This window comes from Trichoderma evansii (assembly GCF_050947405.1).
Source record: "Trichoderma evansii strain SZMC 28006 chromosome Unknown GGI43scaffold_3, whole genome shotgun sequence".
NCBI classification, from domain to species: Eukaryota; Fungi; Ascomycota; class Sordariomycetes; order Hypocreales; family Hypocreaceae; genus Trichoderma; species Trichoderma evansii.
In genome coordinates, this window is record NW_028145203.1 from 59,903 (window position 1) to 76,870 (window position 16,968).

The window sequence follows — 16,968 nt, forward strand, 5'->3', positions numbered from 1 at the left end:
CGCTAGCTGATAGCGGTAATTTTCGCTGGCCTCTATCGCCGCATAATTTCTGGTTTGGGTGATTTTAATTTCTCTGCATTCCGAGTGGACCAGACAGAGAGGGCGCCATTTATCATTGCCCCAAAAGAGCAATATCCGCCTGCTTATGCCTGCTTTCTCACTTACTCGTATTTTATCATACTCCATTCCATCTTTCACGAACCCTCACATGCGTTTCACAGCATTTGCGATTGCTCAGCTTTCCCCGGATTCTGATAAATAGTTGCTTATTAGCTAGATGAGCTAGATAATCTCGATGCGGGGGAACAAGCATCCACGGCTATTGACCATTTGCCGATGAAATCCAATAACCAATAGCGTGGAGTCTATATGACAGATTGATGTCGTGTAGATGGTGAGGCTGACTGGATGGATGGATATGCTCCATCACGTCCAAGATGCGTCGTCTCTTATCTCATAAAGGGCGCAGGAGGGCGCGAAAAGACTACAAAGAAAATTCACTCATTCTTATTATCCCCAGCTCTTATTTACTACAGGGGATATTTCCATTTATGCTGTGATATCTTATCCAACAGCTGATAAGGCAAGCTGCATTGTGCTATGCTGTGCTGTCTTCAGCTTCGATAAGATATGGGCAATCTTCAAGAGCTTCTCAGGGCCCGTGTCGTGCATATGCACGCCACTCCTATAGAATTGCATTTTTCTTCTAGAAGGCTGAGCTTATATATGTTGGCGCCCGTCACATCACCCAATCGGCCTTACATAATTGCCCTTCCCGTTGTCTAGCTGCCAACGGACCTATATCTACTCTGCTGCACACACATATACGGCATCTCTCTCGCAAACTCATCCCAAAGCCACGCAGCAGCTCAGCCGGGAATACGTTTCCCCGTAATCCTTCCCCAGGGTCCTTGTCTTCACTTCGGAGAAGAGTCGGAGCTTTGCTGAAGCTCTCCCGACTCTCCCCGCAAGGATCGCATCCACTTTCTCCAGCACTTTGAGCTCCATGTGATGCTAACAGAGCTGCTAAAAAAACTCAGGCGGGGGACGAGAAAAACAATTCAAGTGCAGTCATGTCAATGCATGTGAAGAATAATAATAAAAAATCAATAAAAATATACAGAAACCGCTTGATTTATACAAAAAAAAAAAAAAACTAGGAAAAAAGAAAACCACCAACCTTGTAACCCTGAGAATGTTAATATTACTCTCATGAATCCCAGTTGATTTTTTTCATGCCGCCATTCCTCCGAAGTCACCAAGCTGGACCCACCGGCATTTTGCTCAGTGTCAACGCCATCGAACCATCCCGCTCCGGAGGTGTGACTGTGCCTGCCCTTTTTCGTTCGCCTGGCTAAATACTTCCTTCAGCCACAGCCAAGCTCCGGATCTTCGTCTGGAACCTCAATTGCCCTTCTGCCACTCTTATTTCTGCCCTTCTCGCAGACCTTAGAGGCGCAATTCCCTCGTCTCCTCCAAGCCCCGCCGCTCTTCCGACTCGTAACTGCCTCACCTCCACACAGAAGCCACCATGCTGTCCGCCCTCCGAGTTGCCAGCAGGCGAACTGCCCTGCGACCTGCCACCCTGAACCTCTCCAGCCGTGCTTTTCTGTCCACCTGGATCAACGTGCCCCAGGGCCCTCCTGTGAGTTTCATGCAATTAACAAAGCCGGCGTTGCCTGTGTTCGCCTGTTGCTGACAATTGGGTTGCAGGATGTAAGTTGACTTAGTAATTGCGGATTCTCCGGCTCTTGGACCTTTGGGCCATTGAACCTTTGGAAGCTCCATATATGAATCAAGAGCTTCAGTTATATGTGCTGGATAGGCTAACAGAGTGTTTCTCCTTAATGTATAGGCTATTCTTGGTAAGTCTGCGCTCGATTGAGTCTTGGCTCTTGTCGTGTGACTAACCCTCTATTAGGCATTACTGAGGCTTTCAAGGCCGACAAGTTCGAGAAGAAGATCAACCTTGGTACGATACCTTTACGCCCTTTCCAGCGCTCCTAGTTTGCGATAGCAACACCTGCTAAACATATACTCATTGCATCTGTTTAGGTGTCGGTGCCTACCGTGACGATGCTGGAAAGCCCTACGTCCTCCCCTCCGTCCGTGAGGCCGAGGAGAAGATTGTCAACAACAAGCTGAACAAGGAGTACGCCGGCATCACTGGTGTCCCCGAGTTCCCTCCCCTGGCTGCCAAGCTCGCCTACGGCCCCAACCCCGCCGTCCTCGACCGCGTTGCCATCTCCCAGACCATCTCCGGAACTGGTGCTCTGCGACTGGGTGCTGCTTTCCTCCAGCGATGGTACTCTGGTGACAAGAAGATCTTCATCCCCAACCCTTCATGGGCCAATCACAAGGCTGTCTTCAGCGATGCCGGCCTCAAGGTCGAGACCTACCGCTACTACAACAAGGACACCATCGGCCTTGACTTTGACGGCCTGGTTGCTGACCTCAAGGCCGCTCCCCTGGGCAGTGTCTTCCTGTTCCACGCCTGTGCTCACAACCCTACCGGTGTCGACCCCACCCCTGAGCAGTGGAAGGAGATCTCCAAGGTTGTCAAGGAGCAGAACCACTTTGCCTTCTTCGACATGGCCTACCAGGGCTTTGCCAGCGGTGACACCGACAAGGATGCCTTTGCTGTCCGCTACTTTGTCGAACAGGGCCATGACGTTGCTCTGTGCCAGTCATTCGCCAAGAACATGGTAAGCATAGCTCCCATCCCTGATAGGCTTCTGCTGGTGTATATGCGTATAACCAAGCGGCCGAGTTCTGGCTGATATATAGAGCCTCTGCTAATCACTACTGCTTCACTAAAAATAGGGTCTCTACGGTGAGCGTGTCGGTGCCTTCTCCGTCACCACCGCCGACGCTGAGGAGAAGAAGCGTGTCGACTCTCAGCTGAAGATTCTCATCCGTCCTCTGTACTCCAACCCCCCCATCCACGGTGCCCGTATTGCCGCCGAGGTCCTCAGCAACCCCAAGCTGTACCAGCAGTGGCTGGGTGAGGTCAAGGGTATGGCCGACCGAATCATCACCATGCGTGCCCTCCTCAAGGAGAACCTCGAGAAGCTCGGCTCCAAGCACGACTGGTCCCACATCACCAGCCAGATCGGCATGTTCGCCTACACTGGCCTGAACGCCGAGGAGATGGAGAAGCTGGCCAAGGAGTACTCCGTCTACGCCACCAAGGACGGCCGTATCTCCGTTGCCGGTATCACCAGCGACAACGTCGGTCGTTTGGCCGAGGCTATCTTCAAGGTCAAGGGCTAAGAAGTTTAATAATAAAAAAAAAAAATTATAAATTAGATCGGAAAGGGGGGGTTTCAAGGGAAAGTTAGAAGAGTTTTTCGATTCAGGTATTAGGCGATCTAAAAAGGAAAATGAAAACTTTTTTTATTGTTTAATTGCCAGATGACTGTCTATAATAGCCAATGTAACAATAATCATGAAGAAACGCCTGATGATTGTATTATTTGTACCCATCTGCGCCCAAATCTTCGCAAATCTCCATTCAGAATAGAAAAGAAAATGAAAGAAAAAAAAAATCATATGCGCGCTATATACAAATTGAACAAAGATTGAGGCGCTTCATTTATCGTTAAAATCATGACAGTCGTAATCGGTCCATGTCTCGTTCTGTCTCCTCCTCATGCTGTGCTAAATCGCTGTATTCACCATGCCCATCTTCGAATGACTCTCCTTCCTCTTGACTCTCGTCCATATCATCTTGAGAGTCTTCATCATCATAAGCTTCTAGATCTACTTGAAGATCCCGCACCTTTTCGGCGACTCGTGTGTTGGCATCCTTGAGGTGTGTAACATAATGCTGCAGAGCAGATATGCTTTCCGGAGTGTACACCTCCTTTCTGAGCTTTAGCATTGTCTGCTCCGCCTGCTTCTCTGCGCGTTGTGCATCCAGGGATATATCCGAAGCGCGAAGCTCCAGGCTACGAGCAATGACGCCGTGTTTGGCCTCTAGTGTGCGCACGAGGCAGGTGAGGCACTCTGAAAAGAGCTGAAGGAGCTTGGTGAGAGATGTAATGGTGCGTATACGGGCTGTCTTTAGTGTTTCCTCGGCGGCAGCTAGACTGACATTGAGGTTCGCAAAGTCTTTTGGCAGAGAGGCGACATAGCGGTGGAGGTAAGTAGGGTTCGTGGCAGGATGGGCAAGACGAGCGAGGCCAAGGGCAGAAGCGTGAAGGTTGGAAGAAATCAAATCCGCCAGATCAGGCAGCAGAGCTTCAAAACCAGACAGCGGTGGACTTGAAAGCAGCAAGGCGATTGAGTCGGGAGGGAGCGTATCGACGGTATCGAGAAACGAGGGTAAGATGAGTATCAGCTCGAGGAGGGCTTCGGGTGTGGCCTCGGCAGAGGACTGGGATTGTTTTTGCTGGAGACGCTCGCTGGCTCGGGAGAGTCTGGTGGAGGTTGTTGATGATGTGGGCTTCGGCTCGGGAGGGATGGCCGTTGCAATGGCGCGTTCTAGGAGGTAGTGCTTTGCAGCTTTCTGGCGATGCTTGTCTAGACTCTAGAGCGAAACTCGGTCAATACTTGAAAGTCAGGTAGATAAAGAGGAAAAGAAGGGGGAAAGAGTTGTCTCTAGAAACTCACCTTTTGCACCGCAGCCCGATCTTTTGCCTCGTCATCATCCTTGGTAGAGCCATCCGGGTTCAAGACGGCAGTGGTGATGACGCGATAGAGCTTTGCGAATTCCGGGTTGCTTTGCAGGATCTTTTGGTCAACGGGAGGGAACATGCTTTCTCTTCTCCATCAATTGGACAGTCCGGTTCACAGCCAATGGATTTATATTAAGAAAAATGAAATAATTAAAAGAAAAGAACACAGCACAGTTGTTTATAAGTGGCCGAAGAGAGATTGTTCCAATAGGTCTCTATAAAGAGGTAGCGCCTCCTTACAACGCACCCCACGAAAGGCTGCCCAGCCCAGCTGCTATCGCCGTAGTGGGGTAGCATCGAAAGATGCCCAAACAAGAAGCGCCAGCTCTAGATGGAGCTCGCGAAAGGGCCGCGGGGTCTCGTGACTGTGCACTTTCTACGGAAGTACGTACCTTATTGTACCAGCTCGCTCACCCCGCCTAAGCTCCCAGGTACTGGCAGCCAAAAATTCGGAGCGGATCATCAAATCTTGCGCGCAACAGAGAATTATACAACTCCAAACAACAGGCCATCCCAAAATTCTCAAAAGTTGGTGGGATCGTGGGGTCATTTTCCTAAATGCTCAGCGCCCCCAATTGAACTCGCATTGCCGTCATAACCCCTTCCCAATGGTCTTGTTATAAGGCCTACCAAAGGGATCCTTTTTCAATTTTCTATACTTCTGTACTTTTAGCGGGCAACGACACACAACGAGCATCATGTCGCCAACATTATTACCCTCATCATCGGCCCGGCCTCTCATGGCTCTCGCCTCTCGCCTCTCCTCTACAACCTCTTCTTCACTCCGACAATCTTCAATAACATCATCATCATCGCTCTCATCAACATCAGCAACCCGAGCCTTCTCAACCACCTCTCCCCAGCTCACCAAAACCGTCAAGCCGCACCGTCTTCCGAGCGACCTCATCCCGCCCTACCCCTACGGCGAGCGTCTCGTCTACAAGCAATCCAATGCCGGCCTCTACGGCAGCGCCCGAATCCGCTTCGGCAACACCGTCGCCCCCAAGCACAACAACAAAGCCCGCCGCCTCTGGCGTCCCAACGTCCACGTCAAGACGTTTCTCATCCCCGCCCTCGGAGCCCGCATCAAGACCCGCCTGACCCTGCGTGTCCTCAAGACCATCCGCCGCGAGGGTGGTATCGAGAACTACCTCCTCAAGAGCAAGCCCGCACGCCTCAAGGAGCTCGGTCCCGGTGGCTGGAACCTGCGCTGGTTGCTGATGCAGAGCCGCGCCGTGCAGCAGCGCTTCAATGACGAGAGAGTCGCTCTGGGCCTGGAGCCGAGGGAGCTGGAGGACAGAGACGACATCATCCAGTATGCGCTTGATTATGCTACTCCTGGACCCCTCAGCTTGCGGAGTAAGGCTACGTTGGCTGAGATGAGGGCTGCTTTGGACCAGACATTTGTGCTGGGTGACGAGGACTTGGCGGATCTGGAGGGAATCCAAGAGCTGTCTGACGAAGAGGAAGCCTTGCTGATGCAGCAAATAGACCGTGCGGATGAGGCGGCAAGGACAAGTCAACTCAAAGCGGAAAAGGAAAAGCAGAGCCCTGAAGTGTAATGATTCAATTTTATAGATATTTTTTTGTATATCATTGTATGTACTCCTGTAAAATAAACCCAACTATATGACACAACTAGCACAAAAATAAACTATTGAAATGCCGGATATCCTGAGTGCGGTACTGCAACCAAAAGAGCTTTTTATGCCACCACAATCTTGTATGCTAATGAAATCCTTAACCCAAACTTTTCTTAAAATCGAAGGTCCCAGCCAATCTTGGGTCCGAGGCGAGGCAGCTCCTCTGCCACGCTCTGCACATCCTTGTCTCCTCTGCCACTCAGGCAGATAACCAGGTCTTCGCCCTTCTTCATCGTCTTGGCCAACTCGAGAGCTCCATAAATTCCGTGAGCCGACTCCAGAGCAGGGATGATACCCTCCAGCTGGCTGATTAGCCTGAAGCCCATAAAGGCCTCGGCGTCAGTCGCGGCGATGAACTTGGCTCGCTCATTGTCCTTCCAGGAGCTCAGCTCGGGTCCTACACCGGGGTAGTCAAGACCGGCAGAGACGGAGTGCGTCTCAATGATCTGGCCGTTCTTATCCTGAAGCACGTATGTTCGGACTCCGTGAAGAACACCCTTTGATCCACCGGTAAGGGTAGCACTGTGTCTTTCCGTGTCGACACCATCACCACCAGCCTCAACACCCAGAAGCTTCACTGTAGGGTCATTGGCAAAGGGGTAGAACATGCCGACAGCGTTGCTACCTCCACCAACGCAGGCAACAACTGCGTCGGGAAGCTTGCCACGCATCTCTTGCATCTGCTTCTTGGTCTCGTCACCAATGACGGACTGGAATGTCCTCACAATGGTAGGGTAGGGGTGGGGTCCGATAGCAGATCCGATAATGTAGTGGGTGGTGTCGAGATCAACAACCCAGGCACGGAGAGCTTCGTTGACAGCATCTCGGAGAGTCTTGCTACCAGCCTCCACAGCGACGACCTTAGCGCCAAGAAGTCTCATTCTGAAGACGTTGAGAGCCTGTCGACGAACATCCTCCTATTAAATATGGTTAGCAGATGTTAGCTAGTGGTTTCAGGGGATTAAATCTTACAGCTCCCATGTAAACTGTGCATTCCATGCCAAATTTGGCGCACACGGTCGCAGTGGCAACACCGTGCTGGCCGGCTCCAGTCTCGGCAATGATCTTGGTCTTTCCAAGACGCTTAGCCAGGAGCAGCTGGCCCAGGGCATTGTTGATCTTGTGGCTACCGGTGTGGTTCAGATCCTCTCGCTTGAGCCAGATGTTGGCACCGCCGCAGTGCTCTGTAAGACGGTCTGCCAAGTGAAGACGAGATGGTCGTCCCATGTAGTCATAATATGATCGGTACTCCTCCCAGAATGAAGGATCGTCCTTGATCTTGTTGAAACCCTCCTCGAGCTCGGACAAGCAGTCCATTAAACTCTCTGGAACATACTGGCCACCAAACTCTCCGAATCGCTCAGGAATTTTGCCGTGAAGAGCTGCAAGCTGGGCCACCAAATCACTGTCTTGCTCCGCCGTGAGTCGGTCGCTACCCTTGACAACTGCATTGACGGAAACTGAATCTGCGCTGGCCCCGTGGTTGCCGGGTGCATCTTGGACCAATGGAATTTCTCCAGTAAGGGCTGGTCTAGAATCACGGCCGCAGAGATAGGCGCAGTAGTTTTCGACGTCGGCGTCGATTTGGCCAGAGGCGGCTTTCTGGATCGTGGTAATAAGTTGGCTGCCGACTACGACACCGTCGGCGATGGCAGCAACGCTCTGGAAGTGCTCGTGGGTGCTGACACCGAAGCCAACAGCGGCAGGCTTGTTGCCGCTGTATTTCTTGACGCGGCTGAGGAGCTCGGGGAGGTGTGAGCTGAGGCTTCCAGTGGCGCCGGTGACACCCTGTCTGGAGACAACGTAGATGAATGAGTCTGCGAGCTGGCACAGAATCTTCATACGAGTATCTGAGGTCGCAGGGGCGATCAAGGGAACGTATGAAAGGCTAATGCGTTTAACCCTTATTAGTATATTTCCCGACCAATAGCTCGTTATAGAGTTGGCACTTACCCGCCCTTGGAGCAGAGCTTACGGAATGAGACCGCCTCTTCCGGGGGCAAGTCAACGACAATGAAGCCATTGACGCCGGAGCTCTGGCAATCCTGCAGGAGACGCTCCTCTCCGTAGCTGAGAAGGGGGTTGTAGTATCCCATGAGCATGACTGGGGCCTTCAAGCCGCGGGACCTGGCCTCCTTGACCATGGCCAGGGTAGATTCGATGCTGACGCCATTGTTCAGAGCAATCTGTATCACATCAAAGTCAGAAAAACAAGTCGGTTGATTTTCAATTCGATATGGGCTATCGTACCGTGTTTGCGGTTTGAATGGTCGGGCCATCGGCAATGGGATCGGTGAAAGGAGCTCCGAGTTCGAGAACATCTTGATCCCAAAATTAGTATGACTCCCAAGCTCCATCTCTCTTCACATGGTGAAAACTAACCGGCTCCTCCCTTCTCCATGGCCAGCAAGATGCCAGGAGTGTCTTCCGGTCGTGGGTAACCCGCAGTCACATATGTGACCAGCGCCGGCTATAAATTTTCGAAAAACTCCATTGTCAGCGAATGCCATCTTCCAGCAACTGCTACCCCGCCGATGCCGTCAACGGAGGGGCACTCACTCGGTTCTGCGCCTTGCAGCGGGCAAAAGTTTGCTTGAGACCCTCCATGATGTCCGTCTCTGTGTTGTCTCGCTCCAAAAAAGGCCCAATTCACCAAGATGAAGGAATTATGCGTCGATGTCGAGATCAGTGGCGAACAAAAAGTCGACGTCGTTCTGGCGTTTTTAAAGAATTCGACTTTCTGGCACCCGATTCCGGATCAATGCGGTCCGCCCCTCCAGATGGCTCCTGCCACGACTAGCACCTGCATAAGCCCCGCCTCCCGCAGCTGCAGCCCAGCCCCACAGGCCCGGACTTGCCCAAAGCGGTAATGCTCAGCATGCGGATGCGAGATGGCCGTGAGATGGCCGTGATCCCGATCCGCGACGTTGGATAGCCTTGCCTCTGCCGCTCGGCTTCTCCGCAATATCTGGATGTGCTAGAAGGCAATGCAATGCAATGCAGGGCATGGAAAGGTACATACATGCGGCTGACATACAGGTACGACATGCTGGATACTGGCTTGGCTCATGTTCTCAATCTGCCGGAGTTGCCACCCCTAAGCTCTCCCCTTACACAGAGTTCGCCTCGTCTCTACCTACAAAGACATACGGCTTACATCTAATTCAAGTATGAGTCAACAGTGTAGGAGTCAGAAGCGCGCACCCCGATATTTTTCTCTATTTTATTTGTCTCGTTTTCAAATATCAATACGTACGGAAGTACTTGTTTGAGCTTTTTGCAGCTGTCCTATCTAGAGAGATGACTTATATGAATATGACTTGTGCGGAGTAGACCAATCTGTAAAAAAATCAAAGTCAAGCCACCAACAAACATGAATGAATAGCCTAACGCCGCCAACCCCTATTATTCTCCTAAATATTTCTGCCCTTTTGCCAGTATTGTTTTGCTTTTCTTCAGTTTGTCGAGCCAGCTCGAGCATGCCCTGCTATTATAACGTCTCGTATACTTTCACATTGTCCCCCTTAGCCTCCTCCTTAAACTCCATTACTCATATTTGGCCGAGCCAACTGCATTAAAACCCAGTCTTTTCATCAGGGTAGTCGTATGGATTATTATTCATTTTCGGCCTTATTGGGCTCGCCGCCCCGTAGATAAATTTCTCGTGAAAAGAGTCTCGAGCTGAACCTCTGCTTCCAACGGAACTGCTAGAAGAGGAGGCTGCTGGCTCCCATGGAGGTGGCGGGTCCTGCGACCAGGAACGCTCTGCAGACGCATTAGAGTGCATTTGGCCGCCGTTCATGCTTGGGTAGCGTATGCCTCCCTCCGCCCGCCCTCGTTCGTTTGAGGCCATCCCTATAAGGGTCTGGATCACACCAATCAATACAATGATCACATAAGTGAGAAAAATGCCGGTCGATAAGAGGGCCTCCTGTACCAGGTTGCTATGGAGCCAATTGGTAACATGACCGACAGCTTCGCTTATTTCATTAGTTGTGACATCGGAAGGAGAGGCGAGGAAACTATCAATGCCAGATTCACCAGACAGAGAACTGTTTGCTCCTGCGCTAAAGGTATCGTTGGGAAACAGAGGCAAATCAACGTGAGCGTGATCATGGACCCACGTAAGCCCCTTTTGAACGCTCTCAACCTTGAGTCCAATGACACAGTGTAAGACCGACTTGATGGGTCCCAAGAGAATAGTGTTGTTGAATGCGATCTCCAAACCCTCCTCCATCTTGTCCATAAAAGTGTTGATGGTATTGTTGACCGCTTCTGTTGCGTTGCTGACATAGTCGAGAAGGTCATGGTTAATGTCGTCGTTGAGACCTGTAATGACTCCGTTGGCACCATTGGCCCACGACTCAGAGATATTCTGCAGGCTTCCCACAACATTATCAGCAAAGTGACCAACTTCTTGAGCCAGCTTAGGTGTCTCGTTTTGCACTGTTCTCAAAAGGATGTATTGACAAATGCATGCAAGGAATCCAGAGAGCGCGAGTGATAGGACGAATAAGGCAGCTGGAGAGGTAGCATACGCAATGCACCAACGAACAAGAATCTGTCGCTTCCCGCTCATCTTGCTCGTAAATCGGAGACCGTATGTGGCAGTAAAAGGCCGAGAAACAATGTAGACAACATCCATCGGGTCTTGGTCGTTCCGAGTGACAAGCTTTGCATGATTTCGTTGACGCCGCCATCGACGAATCTCCAGCCATGCCATGGGAGCTATGACGGCTATAGCCGCCAAGGAAATGACAACAATGAAGGCAACTCTAGCCTTTGCTACCAGTTCGAACAAGTGATCAAAGATATTGTTCAGCGAATCGTTATCAGAGCAGAACGTCATCTGCTGCTTTTCAGCAAGGGGAAAGGCGCTCTTGTTGAATGTATAGTTGGCATATCTCTCATCCAAAACAGTGCGTAGGGCTTCAAACGGGAGAGATATGGCAGATTCAGTGAAGTTTTGAACGTCTTCGAACGTAGGAAGATCTTTATCCAGCAGTTGAAGACCGCTAACAAAACTGGTCGAGTTCAGCTGGAAATCCAGAAGCTTATTAACGGGCGTCGAGAAGTTGACTTTGGGAATCTCCGAAACCAAGCTGCCAAATACAGTGTCTTCAATACCAGACGTCAAATTTGTGATACCCTTTTGCAAACTAGCGGCGATTTTGTTAATATCGCCCACCGTCCCATTGATAAATTTGTTATAGGTCTTTGTCGCATCCGCGGTGACGTTGGCAACCACCTCAAGACTGCCATGTATGAGAGCTGTAATAAGACAGGTGTATGTGGCCGTCAAGAAGTTGATGTAGAAGATGATGATACCTTCAACGCCGCTGATGACAAGGTCGAGCATCTCTACCATGCCATGGACAGTCTTTTCAACCCCGGTAGCAACGAGTTCATTAACTCCCTGGGAGAGATAGTGTGGCATTGAGGCCATAGCACTACCCACATCTTCAACCTTGGTACAGGCAGAAAGAGCTTGCGTTTCCGCATTTGCAATATTATCTCGTAACTGAGCTATGAGAATGACGAGGCGAACGAGGAGGATTATTAGGAGAACAGTCCATCGATTGATCCATATCTGAGAAAGACGAGCGGGAAGGCTGAGATAGGGCGTAATGTAGGGAGCCGTATCTGCGCGCGGCTCTATAGGTGGCTGAGGTATTGATGGGACGGACGGGTCGGTTCGAAGCGTGTTTGGAACATCAGGAAATTGCGACGGGTTGTCGCCTGCGCGAGAAAAGGCCATTCTAAGGCAATGAGTGGGAACGAGCGGTTGTAACTGAAGTCAACGAATTAAGTTGGTCGAAAGTGTAATAGGTGCCGAAATAATATTGTTACGGCCAGCCGTTGAGGATATAAAAAGAAAGATGTATCAAATAGAAGAGGAAATGATGGTGAGAAGATGAGAAAAATTGCAAGGAGAAAAGAAAAAAAAAAAAGCCACAAAGGAAATAGGAAAGGGGATTAAAATGCAGAAATATCTATTTACCCATCATGAACATCTATTGTTTGAACAGAAGTAGGAGAAAAGAGTGAATCATAACTGAGCAACAAAGGCCCGAGAACAATAGCGCGCAAGCATTATAATAAGAATAGAATCACTGTCAAGAGGGACCGGGGCTGTGAACACAAACTGAACGCTGCCAACGGAGATCGACTAGCCGAGCGCATATCGCAAGGGTCTTTCAAACACGTTTTTTGCCTCCCAGCAATAGGGAAGATTCAAAATAGCAGCCTGGAGGCCGTCGATTCGACGAGAGAGGCTCACGCAGACATGGCAGCACCGACGCCGTATGTGGATCAGTCTAAGCGCCTGTCAGTCAGCGCCAGCCAGTGGGAGCGAACCACCAGGCCGTAATGGGTAGATCCTCAAACCCGCCAAAAGAGCGAAACATTTTGGATCTGCCAAAAGCCGCTGCGCTGCCGGTACTCTGTAGCGGTTAGTCACTGATTGGCTCACCGGCCACGAACTGGGGTCTGGATGACAGCAAGACGCAAACACCCGTAGATGACATACCAGAAGCGCTGCCGCCAGCCAGACCAGAGAGCGAGTGAAACACCACCACCAGCTGCGGCATCAATGACGTACAAGGGCCAGAAAATACGGCGCGGACCAGCCCGAAGAGAAACGAGATCGATAGGCCATGCGTGAATCTTGGCAAATAATATCGTGATCCACTCATGAGAAACGACCGCCGTGGGACATGGCCTGTGGTGAGATTAGCTACCACTTGCTGGGCGGCACGTCACGAGAGCCCGCTTCGTATTCATCTGGGTCACGCGAATATCCCGGTAATGGGGACACGGAACAGGTGAAAATAGTTCCAGCAGCAGAATACTTGAAGCTTCTTAATTATCAGGGTGCTATGGAGCACAAGAGCTGTTGCAGCGCTTGGGATGCCCTGGTCCAATCAATAGCCGCGCGCAGTCGAGCCAGCGCTTATGTAATAATGCATTCATTGAAGCAACAGCTACAGATGGCAGCACCGACCTCAAAATAGTTTCATTTATGACGTTTCAATAGGCGTTACAAGCCGTCCTTGTAATATCTGAAGTGAGCACTTGTCAGTATGAAGTAGATGAATCAGATGAATTAGAAACCATCCAAACCCTGCCAATTAAAGACGCGCCGGCAAAGCGCCTATTTTTTACCGGGTAGCACAGCGAAGGCATGAGCTGGTACAGGACATATTTCTCAATAGCGTGGTTAATTGATCTGTACGAGTAAATTTTTAGGTTGAATTCATTTGGAATTTCAATATTTATATCCATATATATATATATATATATATATCGCAGGGCCATTTCTTACTGTAGTCGGCTTCTTAGCAAGAATAAAATTCGGCATTTATTATTATAAGAGTACCTTTGTGATTTTGCTATCTGCAGTCATTGTTTTCCTCACCCACAACGAAACTATCATAAAGTGTCTCTGTTGTATACTACTTATAATATTTTTGCTCACTATTTTTCATAATTACATACACAAGAATATGATAAATAGCCGAGAATGCTAATAGGCTTGACCAAAAATCGACAACTAACCAATATAGACAACTTTCTATGCCTATAACACCCAAACAAATAGTCAATGCTAGCAAAGGGCTACTCTTGTGTAATTAACTTAAATATATAATTTTGAACCACGATAGATAAGAGCTCTATGATAATGCAGTTTCCAGCTAGATATTTGAGGTAGAAATATATTAGTATGCTAACTCTTGCCGACTCACGTTTCTATGTTGATTAATACAACATAGGTTGATTGCCTAACTAAGCTTATAAATGGCCCCAACTCCTATACGACGAGACCGACCTGGAGTTCCCACAACAGGCTCTACGAACAAAACGTCCGTTACAGAACGCCCATACTTGTCCACCAACGAGCCATGCAGTTTTGTAGTATTAACTTTCTTTCGTATTGATACTTGCAGCGCATTAACGAGGTAGCTTTCTCCATCCGCCTGTATCTGGAGCAAATCTGGTCTCTCAAACGTCCCCCAGCCTGCCGCCACCGTTGGCTCCGCAATGGGACATATTAACTGCCGTACTTGATATCCTTGGGATCCAAGAGCTGCTAGTTTGTAACTAGATGTTTCTCTTGCCCAGTGTACTTGTTTCGCATAGAGCCTGTCACCCGTCAGAGCAGCGAGGTCTTCGTCTACGGCAGCCGTCATTTGCCCACGAGAAAGGACGGATTGAATCTTGCCTTTTATACGAAGCATTTCCGCCATTGTAATCAAATACGAGGCAGGGTTTGGCTCCACATCCCTGATGATTGAGACAATTTCGCAACAGTTAATAGTCACGGGGTGCCTCTGAGGCCAAGCAACTTGTCCTTCAAGTGTCAGCCAAGACCAGGATGGAGCACCGCAGCCACATAGTTTAAGCATCTCAGAAGCACCGCGCCATAGCAGTCCATGGTGAATATCTGGTAGCCAGAGCCCTGATGCGTATGAAGAATGCCAAGTGCTTTCAAGCAACTTCATTGCTGACTCTGGAAACGATAGTCCGCTCATAACTTTTGTGAACTCGGCCGCGATACCGGCAATTGCGTTGAGATGGTCGGTAGCCTTGGTCAGGCTTAATCGCGAATACGATAGAGCTAACAACTCGTACCAAACGTCCAAGTCTAGCTCGGAACTCACCAAAAACCGGCTTTTGAATACGAATTTATAGGCCTGTGGTTTTTGACGATTAACAACGTCTGGCATATTCGAAGTTTTATCTGGAGCCTCAATGCTCTGATTTCCGATTGTACGTGGAATTTGGGTGCGGCACTCGAGGAACGTATTGCTCGGCGTTAGGTGAACTATTCGTGCACTCAGAAACCATTCCTGAAACACCCATCCGCGTGATAAGAGTTCGCTTTGGTCCACTTCAGTCAAATACTGGGCCTTGGTCCTCTGTTTTTGTTTGAAGACATAAAAACATCCTCTCTGCTTTCCAGCTTCTCTATGTGGTAACCGTACGAGCCTGTTGAATGGTCTTGGTATGGATAGTGTCTCATTATCGGATTCTGGCTTTAGCTCGGCCGCTAAAGTGAAAAGCGAGTGTTGGTAATATTGAGCCATATTAAGAAGTTCTCTCCGCAGATCAGTGGTATCGTCCTGGAGAATACAAATCGAATCAATCCAGATATATTGGACACCAAGCTCGCGTGCCAGAGCAATAACATACCGAAAAATAACAGGCAAGCGTGATATATCCAAGTCCTGCATCCTAGAGCTATAGTTTTGGCGTGTAGTTCTTGAACTTTCTGTCTCAGGAGTCCAGCGATGGCTTAGAATTATATAGCTGCCACGCTTACCAGAACACTCCGCGAGGTAAGCATGGCCCGCTCCGCCAACGTAAATACAGCGGCTTGGGAGCTGTTCATTCCGAGGGTTTATGCTCTCTCTCCCAGAAACGGTTACGCAGCACTTTGACTTGTGATTTGTGATGCAGCCATCCACCCATTTCTTAATTGCTGCGGCGAATTCCGGTGAGCAGCGATTTTGGCCGACATAACGGCCACTTATTATCCGACTTTTATAAGCTGGGCTCTCTATATAATTTTTTTTATCCTCAGTTAGCAATTGCCTCTTTTCTCAAGAGATAGTACTCACCTTGGCTTGCAACGAGATAAAAATCCCCGGTCGATGATAAATCAAATGCTGTGTCCCTGCCATTTAAGTACAGATGGTTGCAGATGAGAACATTTAACTTTCTGCACCGAGACATTCTGCCTATCTGTTCATTGTATTTTCCATATATCGTGAGTCGTATCCAGGGGTCGTCTGCATCGCCGCGATTTTCATCTTCCTCTTTATAAGCCGCGGCTTTGAAGTCATCAAGATGGTGCTGGGTCGCTTCCAAAAGGAGCGAGCAAAATTCGCAACCGAGCTCAGAGTTTCTTTTTACTGTGCTATAACGAAGAGATATGGATTCATCCGTGTAGTAACGAAGGAGCTGAATGTCAAACTTGTCACAGCTACTGCAGAGCGGCATGGTGTATGTATGAGGTATTGTTTTGATAAGTACATGTATGCGATCTAAATAGCCAGGAGCTTCAGTATTTATTTACTTACGGCTATTGAACAAGATACAAGGCAGATTTGGTATGAAATAGCAAAATATAAGCCACAAGAAGAATGGAGTTTTCATGCGAGGGGAAATAAATTCACTGCAGCTATTACGCCCGGAGCCTTGCTCCAACAAGCTGTGGGACTTAAGTGTGCCTAACCGCTACTTTAGGCACATGAAGGAGCTGCAGCCTTCTCGGCGTACATACCTGGGTACCTAAGGTAGGCATGGTAGTAGCAGAATTATATTCTCCTAGATGCCGACAGTCCGTGTTCAAAATTTAACACCCAGCTGGCGCGCAGTGATCAAATGTAGCTACGCCTATATTGGTTGCTGTGTTAGCAGTTTCAAAGAATATCCCACAACATTCCCCATCCATCGCAATCAGCCCAATATGATAAAATAAAAAGAGCCGGTTTTGTCGTAAACAAACGCGGAGCCAGCATCAGCATAGCTGCTCATTTACAGCGATGTCTACGCACCCTCTCCATACGCGTTAGTATTGCGGCTGGGTTTTCAAAGTGTGGCACACTTGCTGCCTCGCATCCTGCCTGATCAAATCTGATACG

General features: G+C 49.3%; 6 protein-coding genes across 6 annotated transcripts; 2 read left to right on the forward strand and 4 right to left on the reverse strand.

Annotated features, from left to right (window-relative positions):
* Window positions 1-1,531: 1,531 nt before the first annotated feature.
* GGI43DRAFT_380130 (pyridoxal phosphate-dependent transferase) lies at window positions 1,532-3,273 on the forward strand (the record flags this gene model as incomplete). Its single annotated transcript, XM_083202938.1, has 5 exons — window positions 1,532-1,645; window positions 1,856-1,865; window positions 1,922-1,972; window positions 2,056-2,705; window positions 2,824-3,273. 5 exons carry the CDS (start codon window positions 1,532-1,534, stop codon window positions 3,271-3,273), a joined length of 1,275 nt encoding a protein of 424 aa, XP_083063735.1.
* Window positions 3,274-3,440: 167 nt separating this feature from the next.
* On the reverse strand, window positions 3,441-4,962 carry GGI43DRAFT_233059 (uncharacterized protein). The gene is made up of 2 exons (XM_083200547.1): window positions 4,615-4,962; window positions 3,441-4,531 (listed from the first exon to the last, which is right to left on the reverse strand). The coding sequence occupies exons 1-2, from the start codon at window positions 4,756-4,758 to the stop codon at window positions 3,608-3,610; spliced, it is 1,068 nt and encodes a 355-aa protein (XP_083063736.1). The 5' UTR covers window positions 4,759-4,962; the 3' UTR covers window positions 3,441-3,607.
* Window positions 4,963-5,084: 122 nt separating this feature from the next.
* On the forward strand, window positions 5,085-6,746 carry GGI43DRAFT_233130 (mitochondrial 54S ribosomal protein bL28m). The gene has a single exon (XM_083200549.1). The coding sequence runs from the start codon at window positions 5,378-5,380 to the stop codon at window positions 6,239-6,241; it is 864 nt and encodes a 287-aa protein (XP_083063737.1). The 5' UTR covers window positions 5,085-5,377; the 3' UTR covers window positions 6,242-6,746.
* On the reverse strand, window positions 6,339-9,231 carry GGI43DRAFT_233125 (tryptophan synthase TRP5). Its single transcript, XM_083200548.1, has 6 exons — window positions 8,882-9,231; window positions 8,705-8,792; window positions 8,573-8,643; window positions 8,276-8,508; window positions 7,295-8,210; window positions 6,339-7,239 (listed from the first exon to the last, which is right to left on the reverse strand). The coding sequence occupies exons 1-6, from the start codon at window positions 8,927-8,929 to the stop codon at window positions 6,436-6,438; spliced, it is 2,160 nt and encodes a 719-aa protein (XP_083063738.1). The 5' UTR covers window positions 8,930-9,231; the 3' UTR covers window positions 6,339-6,435.
* A 259-nt stretch (window positions 9,232-9,490) lies between these two features.
* On the reverse strand, window positions 9,491-12,427 carry GGI43DRAFT_233148 (pheromone-regulated protein PRM1). The gene has a single exon (XM_083200550.1). The coding sequence runs from the start codon at window positions 12,078-12,080 to the stop codon at window positions 9,897-9,899; it is 2,184 nt and encodes a 727-aa protein (XP_083063739.1). The 5' UTR covers window positions 12,081-12,427; the 3' UTR covers window positions 9,491-9,896.
* Window positions 12,428-13,700: 1,273 nt separating this feature from the next.
* GGI43DRAFT_395178 (heterokaryon incompatibility protein domain-containing protein) lies at window positions 13,701-16,599 on the reverse strand (the record flags this gene model as incomplete). Its single annotated transcript, XM_083204847.1, has 2 exons — window positions 15,943-16,599; window positions 13,701-15,881 (listed from the first exon to the last, which is right to left on the reverse strand). Coding segments are annotated over exons 1-2 (2,156 nt in total), but the record flags the coding sequence as incomplete, so codon positions are not given.
* Between the last annotated feature and the right edge of the window lie 369 nt (window positions 16,600-16,968).